Source organism: Magnolia sinica, chromosome 13, assembly GCF_029962835.1.
Source record: "Magnolia sinica isolate HGM2019 chromosome 13, MsV1, whole genome shotgun sequence".
Lineage (NCBI taxonomy): Eukaryota > Viridiplantae > Streptophyta > Magnoliopsida > Magnoliales > Magnoliaceae > Magnolia > Magnolia sinica.
In genome coordinates, this window is record NC_080585.1 from 23438704 (window position 1) to 23451373 (window position 12670).

Genomic DNA, 12670 nt, shown 5'->3' on the forward strand with positions numbered 1-12670 from the left:
TAGACCTGAAAACCACCCAGCCCTAGGCACCCAACAATTGAACCATGCCACGCCCTAGCACATCAAACAGTTCCCACTTACAGGCCAGCCACAATAACTGAAGAGAAAGCTATCAACATATAGACAGTGTCTGCACATTTAGTACGGACTGGCCCATTTGGCACAGATCTATACAGTTCAATTGAGAGACAGGTATTGATCCAAGAAATTGCCAATATTAGACAATAACCATCAATGCCAGCAGATCACAGGTGTATCCAGAGGGCAACTGATAAAAGGTTCAGAAACTCCAGAGGGTGGGATACTATAGATGCAGCAGCCCAGACAAAAGCTGTTGTCTATAGATCACCAAAACATGGATCCCATTTGTAATGACAAGGGAATATGGACACATAAGGACACCCCCAGTCATTCTAATCCTACATAAGAATACCAAATTACGTTTTTCATCAAAAATACCAAACTCAGATTCTCCAATACAAAGAAGAAAAACCACAATGTTTACAAGTAATATACCAAATGGTTCAAACTGTGACACGCGACAACACTGACTTGGTTTTAAGAAAATCTTTTTAGTATGCTGCAGAAAATTTGTAAGGAAAAAGGGAAGAAATCAGAAAAAAGGGGGAAAACCATGGACTTCCAGTAGAAGTCCTCTCTCTCTCTCTCTCTAATCAAAAGCATCATCATCATCATCTGGCAATGGCTGTGCAGCAGCTGCAGCAAGCTCTGCCTCATGCCTGTAGAAAATCCAAACACACAATGTTAGTGGCAATCACTATATAGCCAAAAAACCAGAAAGGAAGAGACAGGATAGGAACTCTCGATACAGGAAAGGCGATTAAGATTTTAAGGAAATCATCTGATATAAATATTGTACTAATAGAAGATGGACGATTCACAAACATAAAAATACTAAAGAAACACACTGCCAGGGTTTGTAAGATCAGCCTGTGTGTGTGTTCTTTTTCTCAGCCTGGAACTGGGTCATTGATGCCCCCAAGGACAAATGACTCAACAAAAATGACCGAGTCATTTGCCCATGGGGAAAAATTTTGAAAAAAGGAGGAAATTCCCAAGAAGAGGAATGCCCTGCTCAATTACAACAAATGAGGAAGGAAGAGTATGAAATGCACTTTCGAAATAAAAAGAATGAAAGACTTACTGTTGTTGTGCAACCATGTCGATATGTACTTCCGGAGGGGCAAGAGCAGGTGATTCAACGAAGTGGAGATTGGGGTCTCTGACAAAACCGATTTTCATATTAGCATTCCATTCAATATTATGAGAAAACTGGTTTTCTTAATAGCAATTGACTGATAGAAGGAAAAGATTTTCCATTACCCAGCAAGCTTCCTAGCAAGATAGAGGAAAGGCTTCTCAAAATTGTAATTGCTCTTGGCAGAAATCTCATAATATTGGAGATTCTTCTTTCTGTGGAAAGTAACCTGCTTTGCTTTCACCTGCCTGTTCTTGACATCAACCTTGTTGCCACATAGAACAATGGGGATATTCTCACAAACCCTGATTGTGTAAACCATGCGACAATGTTAGATGTGCTACCAAAGCATACTGATGATAATATTGGAATGGAAAAGCTAAAGGGGGAAAAAAAAGAAGAATAAGAAAGGAAGTTGGGTTTTCTTGGGGATTCAACAAAACGCACCGGCAGAGATCCCGATGCCATGTAGGAACATTTTTGTATGTTAAACGGGCAGTGACATCGAACATGATGATCGCACATTGGCCATGAATACTGCAGGAAATAAGTCCAGTTTCAGTGGAACTCAGTTTCGATATAAGAAACTGACAGGAAAAAAGACGCACAATCCAGTAAAATTTCCTATTGCAGTAAAATTACTACACATGATACATTTGAGTGAGACAGTCTCCCCCATGCTCCCCCATGCAAGGTGATTTTCATGACTAACACATCTAAACTTGCAAGGAGATGCATCGAATTTCTAGAAATACAAGCATGAAAATTAGGCATTATGTACCACCCAAAAGCATGAACTGCATGTCAAAAGAATTGTGCTTTACAAAGAACATAGAGAATACACCCAAGACAAGCAACCAGTATTAAACTAGAGTAATTAATAACAAATCTTGTAAGCTTCATAATTAGATCAGGACAGAAGAGCATCATCACAAACATATGAAACAGTATGAGATAATCACACTGTTGATATTAGGACTGGTCTTAGGAACCATCCAGTACTTCCAAGTGGAGCAAAACAGGAGGCTTAATATGATAAATTAGGTCAAAGTAGCCAACATGGTCAGCAAAGATTTCTTGAGAGTTGTTCACTGCAACTGACTTTTCAATGCCCAAGTTTCAATCGTTTGGCAGCCACTATATCAAAGTGTTGGAATCAAGGAAAGTTCTTCTATGGTTCTACTATGGAAACTTGGCACATGAGGTTACTCCCATGGCTTTGATTCACAATTATTCCCAAGTTGTTTTTTGAAAAAAAATAAGAATTTGAAAACATGTGAATTTCCAGAAACGACATCCTCTAAAAGTTCCACGTGGATGGCCAACGTTTGATTGACAATTAAATCCCAAGTGGAAATGATAGTTGAATGATGATTAAATGCATTGTAGTTGGCCTTGGATTTACTGAAAACCTGAGTAAAAACCATCTGAACTTTCATCTGGGTACTTTTGGAAATCAACATGGAAATATATAAACTGGGCCCAACCTACAAGCCTACGGGGCTCCTTGGGCTAGTTTGTAGGTATATTTCATGAGGGTTGGGCTCCAACAGATGCTTGGTATATACATATGTAAAAGAATGCACATGCTTAAGAAATAATTGCCACCCATCAATTAAAAGGAAATAAAATCAGCTTAAGTGAAGTTCTCTAATACTTGATTTAGTTAACTAATTTACTTATTTCCATTAGAATGTTGCAGTGATAGCTAAACTTTTATTAAATAAATTATCAAAGCAGGGAAGAATTCCCTTAATAACAAACACCTTTGTGATTAGTACTCTACCCTTGATCCTCACCGTTCAATTAGAGGGGATAGTCCAGTTGCGAACAATCATCTCTCTTCCCAACCCACCATTGAAAACAACATCCCACCCCTAAGCATGTCCAATACCATGATTCAGTGCATTCCTTTTTTATGAGTGACCATTTTCTGATGAGGTTGCTTCTGATTCTCTCATCACTATCATAGGAGGGCACAGAATGTTAAATATGCAGCTATTCCTCTCCTTCCAAAACCCCCAACAAAATACAAGCAGAAGTACACACCAAAGCATTCCTCCTCTAACCAAAAACAGCCCCACTTTCCCAATCTAAATATCTCTCTACCAGTTTCTATTGTTCTTGTACAAAGCATGAAGCAGCAACAAATTCTGCTGCGGAAGCAGGGAAGCATCTCCTTCAAAATGTAAACAACTATAAATAGGTGGGAAGCAGGAATGACAATAAGAGTTGGAAGCGGGGATTTCAAGTGGCACATGGAAGGATTCTGCAAAGCAGGAGCTTTCAAATTTGGGAGAACTCGGTTACATAGATCCTTCTCTCACTTTCTCTTCATCAAGCCAGAGTAAAGTTTTTTTTATTCCAAATATATATATATATATATATATAAAGACACGCACGCGCACACACAGTACACGGATCCCTGTATGTTTTTTATGGAAGATTTCTTAACAGAAAAAATGAAAGATAAGAATCCTTTAACACTATCATGACATGGTATTACTTGGTGAATATTGATGGCAACAAGGTGATCGCTGAGATTTTAATTTTTACTGATTTATTTATATTTTTCATATTTTTAAGAAACTCATTAAAAATCCTATGATTTATGACACGATTTGCGATTCAATACGATTCAACCCATGTCACGATTTGCGATACGATAACAATTTTGATAACATTGGCTGACACTATAATTTCGAATAAACCACCTATAAAACATCACCAAGCCGTGAAAACTACAAACATCATTCACGTTTTAGAACTAGCAACTCCAATATCGCCTGGACCTTAGACGAGTCAGCTTCTACTACTTGCGAAGTGACAACAAAACCAAAGAAGACTTTTGAAAACATGAAACTGCACTTCTTATGGGTCATTTGGCATTGTGGATTTGAGGGCATTGGATGGTATTCCAAATTCAAGGGTTGTTTGGCAGTGTAGATTAAGGTAGGAATTCCAAATCTATGGGGTTTTAAATCCCCTCCGAGAGAGGATTTGCAATTCTCGGTGGTAGCTAAAATTCACATTTCAAATCCTTCCAACAGTTCGAAATCTGACCGTTAGAAGGAACTCCTTTATAAACAGTATTCACACCTCTCCTCATTTCTTCTCTTGCAACTCCCTCTCTCCATGCCTTTTCCCATCTATTTCGGAGTTCCTCTCCCTATCTATTTTTGGTGGAGCTGTGAGAGAATCAGAAAAGAACTGGTGGCAAAATCTGTCTTCCCACTCGCTCCTTGTTGCCTTCTCCAACTTTATCAAACATTCTCTAAGATTTTACAAAGGTAACTCTCAAACAATGGAAAACTCCCGTTTTTTTTTTTTTTTTTATAAAAGGTATGACATTGATGCTGGGCCGAGCTCAGGTGGCCTACTATAATGTTTATGTGAAATCCACTCCACCCATACGATGAGTCATCCAAAGCCATATGTACGGCCAAAAGATTAGGCTAATATGGGCTTCAAGTGGGTCACACCAAATGAAACAATGAAAGGAAAGACGTCCACCATTTATTCTTAGATGACCCACCGTGATAGTTATATGAAATCTAGTACAACCATTACATAGCCCACTAAAACTCATGCGTTGAAAATAAAAATAAAAATCAGGCCCAACCGTCATTTAGGTAGGCCACATGAACGGAAACAATTTCGACAGTTAGGGTTACTGTTAAAAACTTTTGTGGCCCCCAAAGAGCTTGATCCAAAACCGTTGAAAACTTCTTGGGGGCCTCAAAAGTTTTGGATCGAGTTGATATTTGTTTTCCCTTCACTCATGTCTGTGTGACCTCATGAACAGGTTGGATGAAGAATAAACATCACTATGGGCCCTAGGAAAATTTCAACAATGGACGTCATTAATCATTATCCCCACTGTTTCCTGTGGTGTGCTCCACGATATGCTTCAATTTTGGGCTCATGCCCTAAAATGAATTGGCAAAAAAGGATGGAAAATGTGGATAAGACGCATACATCATGGTGGAACCCACAGAGGTTACTCAATATGCTAAGGTGTACTAAGTAATCCTTCATAGGTTAGGTGTTACCCACTTAGCCAAGTAGCGGGTGTATCCTTTAGGCCAAGGACCTAAATTCCAGGCCCAACCATGAATCAAGTGGATCACACGATTGAAAACAGTGTAAACGACTCATGCCCTAAAATGAACTAGCAAAAAAGGATAGACGATGTGGATAAGACACAGACATCATGGTGGACCCCACAGAGGTTACTCAATATGCTATAGTGTACCAAGCAATCCTTTATAGATTAGGTGCTACCCACTTAACCAGGTAGCAGGTGTATCCTTTAGGCCAAGGGCCTAAATTCCAAGCCCAACCATGAATCAAGTGGATCACACGATTGAAAACAGTGTACACGACTCATGCCCTAAAATGAACTAGAAAAAAAGGATGGACGGAGTGGATATATGCTAAAAGTGTACTAAGTAATCCTTTATAGGTTAGGTGTTACCCGCTTAACCAGGTAGCAGGTGTATCCTTTAGGCCAAGGGCCTAAATTCCAGGCCCAACCATGAATCAAGTGGATCACATGGTTGAAATCAATGTACATGACTCATGCCCTAAAACGAACTTGCAAAAAAGGATGGACGGCGTGGATAAGACGTATACATCATGGTGGACCCCACGGAGATTACTCAATATGCTATAGTGTACTAAGTAATCCTTTATAGGTTAGGTGCTACCCACTTAACCAGGTAGCGGGTGTATCCTTTAAGCCAAAGGCCTAAATTCCAGGCCCAACAATGAATTAAGTGGATCACACGATTGAAAACAGTGTACACAACAACCTTACCTATCAAAATTGTTTCCATTCATGTAGCCCATCTGAATGACAGTTGGGCCTATTTTTTTCCGACACAAGTTTTGGTGGGCTATGTAATGGTTGGACTAGATTTCATACAAGCATTACAGCAAGCAATGTAAAAACAAAGGGTAGACATATTTCCTTTCACTGTTTTATTTGGCGTGGCCCACCTAAAGCCCAGATCAGCCTCTTTTTTTTTTGCCATAAACATAACTTTGGATAACTTATTGTATGATCGGAGTGGATTTCACGTAAACATTACAATGGGTCACCCAAGCTCTGCCTAGCATCAATGTTATACATTTAAAACAAAAATAAAAATAAAAAGTTTTTCATTGTTTGAAAGTTACCTTTGTAAAAGCTTGGAAAATATTTTAAAAGTTAGAGAAGGCAGTAGGGAACAGATTTTGAACCGTTGTAAGGGATTTAAAATGTGAACCTTAGCTACCATTGAGGATTGCAAATCCTTTCTTCAACGGGATTTCAAACCCCCCTAGATTCGAAATCCCGCCCTAATCTACACAGCCAAATAACCCTCCAATGCCCTCAAATCCACAGTGCCAAATGACTCCTAAAGATCCATGCGAATATACCATAAAAATCGAATGGATTCCAAATCTACGGCCTAATAGAATATTAACAATACTCATCATGAGTTTGGGCAAATGACTTTCGTCGTTTGTTTGCTCCCCACAAACACGAGTTTGATTCCCCTCCCCATGGATTACCCAATGCACGTGGTTGGCGGGCAATTGTGTGCATCCGCAGGGAATAGTCTCGCCTTAAAGGGTGTGGATACCCTGTCGTTACCAAAAAAACAAACTCCAAATCCAAGGTGCCAAACACAACCAGAGTATTTCAAATATAGGGTATTTCAAATCCACGCTACCAAACAAGGATGAATAACAAGCCTTAGTTGTCATAAATGATCCTCATGTTGTCAGCTATATATCAAAATATTATCAAAATAAACACGACAAATTTGCCAAGGAATGGTTGGAGTACTTGGGTCATAACCCAGGCGAAAGTGCTCGGACCATTTGTCAACCCAAAGGGCAATAACCAACTCATATATACCATCTTTGGTCTTAAAAGTTGTCTTACACTCATCTCCTAATCTAATTCGAATTTGGTGGCAACCGCTTCTAAGATCAATCATGGAAAAGACAGTCGATCCGACCAACATGCCAACCATATTTTCTAATCTATGTATGGAAAACCTATATTTGATAGTGATATTGTTGATAGCTCAATTGTCAACACACATCATCCCAACTCTCATCCTTCTTAGGAGTTCAAGAGAGCAGGCACTACGCACAGACTTAGTCTCTCCCTAATGAAGCCTTTCTTTAGTAACTCGTCAACCTACCTTGAGTTCAGCTGCTTCCGTAGGATTCAAATGATATGTCGGATGGTTTGGTAAAGATGCACCCACAATCAAATCAATGGCATGCCGCACATCACTCATGGGAGGTAATTCATTTGGAAGTTATTATGGAACTAAGTTAGAAAAATCAAACAATAATTTTTGTACTTTAGGAAGATGATTTGCTTGTTGTCCATCCTTTGCTTCCTTAGAAACATGAGCAAATAATAAATCTTCACCCTTTACTTCAGCCTCAAACTAAAGGCATAAACAAAAGTTGATTCATATTCTTAGTTTCAGTCTCCTCTTCATTATTCTTTAAGTGGCAATATTGTTATTGATTCATTACTAACTACCTTATTTGTTCTTTTATTTGTATTTGGGTTGGTGGATTTGCCTTTTGGATCAGTGGATAGTGTGGGCTTATTACTATTGATTCTAGGCTAAAAGCTAGGGTTATAACTAGCTTGGGCGGCCTATTATATTCAACAACTTTCTGTTGCCCACTCTCCCCAACTTGAGAAAAAGACATTTGTTCTTTTATTTCTATTTGGGTTGGTGGATTTGCTTTTGGATCAATGGATAGTGTGGGCTTATTGTTAATGATTCTAGGCTAAAAGGTAGGGTTATAACTAGGCTTGGGCGGCCTATTATATTCAACAACTTTTCGTTGCCCACTCTCCCCAGCTTGAGAAAAAGACATATAGGGTGTTATCCCTTCAACTTTTGTTCCACCTTTAGAGACGGGTGAAAGCACTCTCCAGGCTATCAACCCGATAAGTGTCGATTTCAAATCGAATGTTGGATCTTAGACCATTTTTCATTGGGAGATGTGTGAGACCCGACCCGAGTTCGCATGTGTGTGTGTGAGTATGCATTTCGTTTATTTTTAGTCCCGCGGTCCTATCGGTCAAATTCCATCGACTTGCGGCCTTCAGATAGTGATTGCAGCCACCCTTGAGTTCGGTCACGTAGACCCGACTTGAATTGACCCAAGACCTATGTCATTGTGACCGCATCGTCGCCGCGGTTCCAACGCCGCGTCTCATGCATAAATCCGATATGTCCATCAAAAGTTATGAGCCGCGCATCATTTGGACCGTTGATCGCATTTTTGGTGGGACCCACATGATTTACACGTTTGCCAATGGTGATGACATCACCATTTCCATGATGACTTATGGCCTAGTCTATGGACCTATAGCCACCAAGTAACCATGAGATTTCTTTCTCCAACAAATAATCATGAGTTATTTTTTTTCCAGGCAATTATGACTTAACGCTTACTTTAAGTGGGTCATGCCGTTGGAATGCAAGCCCAGCAACCCAAGGTAGGGGCGTCTCATGATAGTTAGTCCTACGGGCTTGGGTATTTGGCCCAAAATTGATCCAAATTGCAGGCCACACCATGGTCGGTACAGGGGCCTGATGGCCCTGGAAATTTGCAGGGTGGTCCTTCCATGGGTGGGCCACACCTCTACAAAATTTTGTAATTTTTGGATAAGTAGAAGTATTTTAATTAATTTATAGAAATCAATCTGTCCAAAAAATCGGACTGACCTGGATGTCCCAACGTGGTGGGCCGTCAGGCCCAGACTCGGTAACCGGACTCACAAGGAACCCGATGGCCGGTTCTGACCGCAACAGCCTCCGTAATACCCCATTATCGACTCCTGAGACAGGTTCCGATCCTAGGATCCTATAAGGACGATTTTCCATAGTAGTATAATCATTCCAACACGAACATACCCAAGATTACAACAAGTACATCTGAGAATAACAAGGGGCACACATTACAAAATCCACTAAGAATTTGAACTTTTACAAGCTTACATCAGGTCCGAAAAGACATACATAAGATAATGGGAAAAAGGAAAGGGTCAACAACACTAGAGTCCTCAACTCAACTCTACTCCACGCTCTGCTACTACGACGCCTGCCTAGAGTCTTCTGCACGCATCAATCGTGCATGAGCTTATAGAAGCTTAGAGGGTGGTGAAAGTGTGTGACAATGTTGCACAAAAGAATAGTAGGAGATGCAAGAAGGGAAACATGCTCAATGAGGATATCACCAGCCTTACCAAGGCTTATCATGAATACAATACAACGAGCACTGGGCACCATACCAAGGCGATGCATGAATGGGCTTACACAGCCAATGCTAATGCGATGCAAGTAATGTCAGTGCTCATATCCAAACCATATGTCAAGTACATTTCCAATCATAAGGAAATCATCGGGGTCCATTACACTGCTGAATGATTGCCACTCTATAGACCCCACACAGTCAAACGATCGTAAGAGACCTCACTACCCGCCTGTGGACAGCCAATAACCAACAAAGCCTGAAAGTAGCGGACCCATTTACGAGCAGGTCAGACTCAGCCTAGCAACGCCTCCTCACACCAGGCAGGTAAGGCCACACCCTTATCCAACCGACTACACGACAGTGGGAGTCGCGGCCTAACGGTATAAGGCCCTCGTGCGCTTATAGTTTCCACTCGGTCACGGCGTTGGAGCAAATCCTTGGTACCATGGAAGTTTTGGAAATTTCACCCATAGGCATCCTATGCACTCAGTATGCTCAAGTAATATTTCCGGTGTCCACTCATGCAGTCATCCACGAATATCCCTGTGGAGGCGAGGCCCTGATGAAGCAAGGGCAGTATCATCATAAAATGCTATGCTGATGCATGAGTCACACACACAGATCATGCACTAGCTACAGGCACACAATGTGCATAAGGGAGTAACTCTATACCTCAATGACCACCACACAATGCAATCAATTCATACAGATGATGCATATGGGTCACAGGAATGTAAGTGTGCTTCCTGTGGAAAATGGAATCCTCCGTCCTAAGGAGGGTCAAGGTCTAAGCATATAAACAGGTGTCCTAGGGAGAAGAAAAATCCTCTAGTGGGGGCCCAGTACTTTGGGATGACCCACAAGCTAAGAGAGAGTCATGATCTTAAAAAGGAATGGTCCTAGTCAAGCCCAAGGTAGACCTTCAACCACCTATAAGGGCCTACCTTAGGGCCACAAGGAGGACATCCAACCTCAACTGGGTCCCAAAAGGTAGCCCACTACGCATATAATGTAAGGTCTAAGGCCTAAGCAATGTATGGTCTAATGGGTCATACACCAAGCCCAATCTCATAGACCATATAGTGGGCCCTCAAGTGAGGTTTCGGCCCAACCATAAGGGTCATAAACTCATGTGTTGTGGTGGGCTTCATGGGCAGCCCGGTAGTTCATTTACATGGGCAATTCTCACATTTAACACAAGTGAATTGGGCCTCACTTTTTAGCCCACGTATAGGGTCAATTTTAATGGGCGGCCAAGGGCCCAACTTCTTGCATATTCTTGCCCCTAAGCCCATCACAATAGATGGGAGAGTATAGGTCCAAGATCAATGGGCCTATCCAAAAGGACTTAGTCCACAAGGCCTAATTATCAACACAAAAGGGCGGCCATGCATATATATAATATCACATAATGGGCCTTGAGGAAATAGTTCAAAAACAAAAGTCATTCAATTCATGCTTTATGATGGACTTAGAGGGCAGCCCATAAACCCAAAAATACACGTGGGCAGGGCCTAAACCAACAATGTTTGCCATATCAACCCAAAGACTTAGCAAGACCCTCCACAATATGCATCAATGTGGGCCTTGCAAGTCAGCCCATAATTAAGTACTTCATGAGGGCATCAAGGCCCATAATACATGATCAGCTTATAGACAGCCCATTGGGCTCACAATTCAATAAGGTTAGCCCTTGCACAATGTTGGGCTCATGGAAGAGGTTTACAATCCATTGGGCCTATAAAACTACTTAAAAATCTAGTTAAGGTTAGCCTACAATATCACCACAAAAGTGGGCCTTAAGAGGCACTAATTAAGCCCAAAAAAATGTCTAAGAAAAGAAGGCAAAGAGTGTGTGCAACACTCCCTTAAATCTGGTGGGCCACAACAGCTCCAAAACAATCAACCATGCAGCAAATTTGGGCCCCTTGCTGAAATTCCAACCCACCCATTTCCTGGGCCTGCTGGGTTCAGAAATTTATTTAATCTAGATGGGTTACTGACCCATGATGACCCACACATATCACAGCAGGCCCCGCCAGATAAGAAGGGGGGTATACAACACTTCAAGTGGGCCATGCCATTGGAATGCAGGCCCAGCAACCTAAGGTAGGTGCGTCCCATGGTGGTTAGTCCTACGGGCCTGGGTATTTGGCCCGAAACTGATCCAAATTACAGGCTACATCATGGTCGGTATAGGGGCCCAATGGCCCTAAAAATTTACGAAGTGGTCCTTCCATGGGTGGGCCACACTTGCACAAAATTTTGTGATTTTTGGATAAGTAGTAGTATTTTAATTAATTTATAGAATTCAGTCTATCCAGAAAATCGGACTGACCTGGACGTCCCAACTTGGTGGGCCAGTCCGGCCCTTGCGAGGGTGTGCACAAGGGTCCATTGGCCTCAAAAATTTGTAGGTGGGTCCCACCATGGGTGGAACACACCTCCACAAAATTTTAGGATTTTTGGACATCTAGAAATATTTTAATTCATTTAAAGAAATCAATCAGTCCTGAATTTTTTCCTGATCTGGACACCACATTATAGTGGGTCTGTCCAGCCACCACCATGATGTGTACAAGTGTCCATTGGCCCCAAAATTTTGTAGGTGGGTCCTACCATGGGTGGGTCACCTCTCTACAAAATTTTAGAATTTTTGAGGTAGTATAAGTATTTTATTTAATTCATACAAATTATGGACAGCAAGGTCCAGAAATGATTCCTGTTGAAACATGTTGTTGCCCCTGACTTGTGCACCCTATTTGAGTGGACCCAAGTATGCCAAAATTTGGAAAAATACGAGGCCAACATCCCTGTACAAGTATACTATGAGGTGGGGTCTACAAAGGTGGCCCACCATTTCAGAAACAAACTGATAATTAAGTTTGTACAGCAAGCAGAGTGGCTAGACAGTCCAGAAAAAATGGACTATCCACCCTCATTGGCCCACTCTTTTGGGTGATCAAACAGGGACGGATGAAGGTGAAATTTATCATACTTCGAGGTGGGGTCCACACCTCAAAGAAAAGTCTAGGAAATCAGGAAAAAAGAGACCACAAACAAGGCCTACAACCCATACATTACCGCATTATAAAATTTCAGAAATTTGGACAACAACTTGTCGTTGTTTAGATCAGCCCATAAAATAAATAATTGGGAAATAAA

The 12670-nt window shown here is 41.2% G+C and overlaps 1 protein-coding gene across 1 annotated transcript in view; it reads right to left on the reverse strand.

Annotated features, from left to right (window-relative positions):
- Nucleotides 1-430: 430 nt before the first annotated feature.
- The window catches only part of LOC131223252 (GTP-binding nuclear protein Ran1B), a 38512-nt gene continuing 26272 nt past the window's right edge, over nt 431-12670 (reverse strand). Inside the window, exons 5-8 of the mRNA XM_058218597.1 lie at nt 1667-1756; nt 1345-1524; nt 1166-1243; nt 431-740 (exon numbers count right to left, since the gene is read on the reverse strand). Coding sequence (XP_058074580.1) covers nt 671-740; nt 1166-1243; nt 1345-1524; nt 1667-1756 — 418 coding nt within the window. The 3' untranslated portion in view covers nt 431-670. The remainder of the gene's footprint in view (nt 741-1165; nt 1244-1344; nt 1525-1666; nt 1757-12670) is intronic.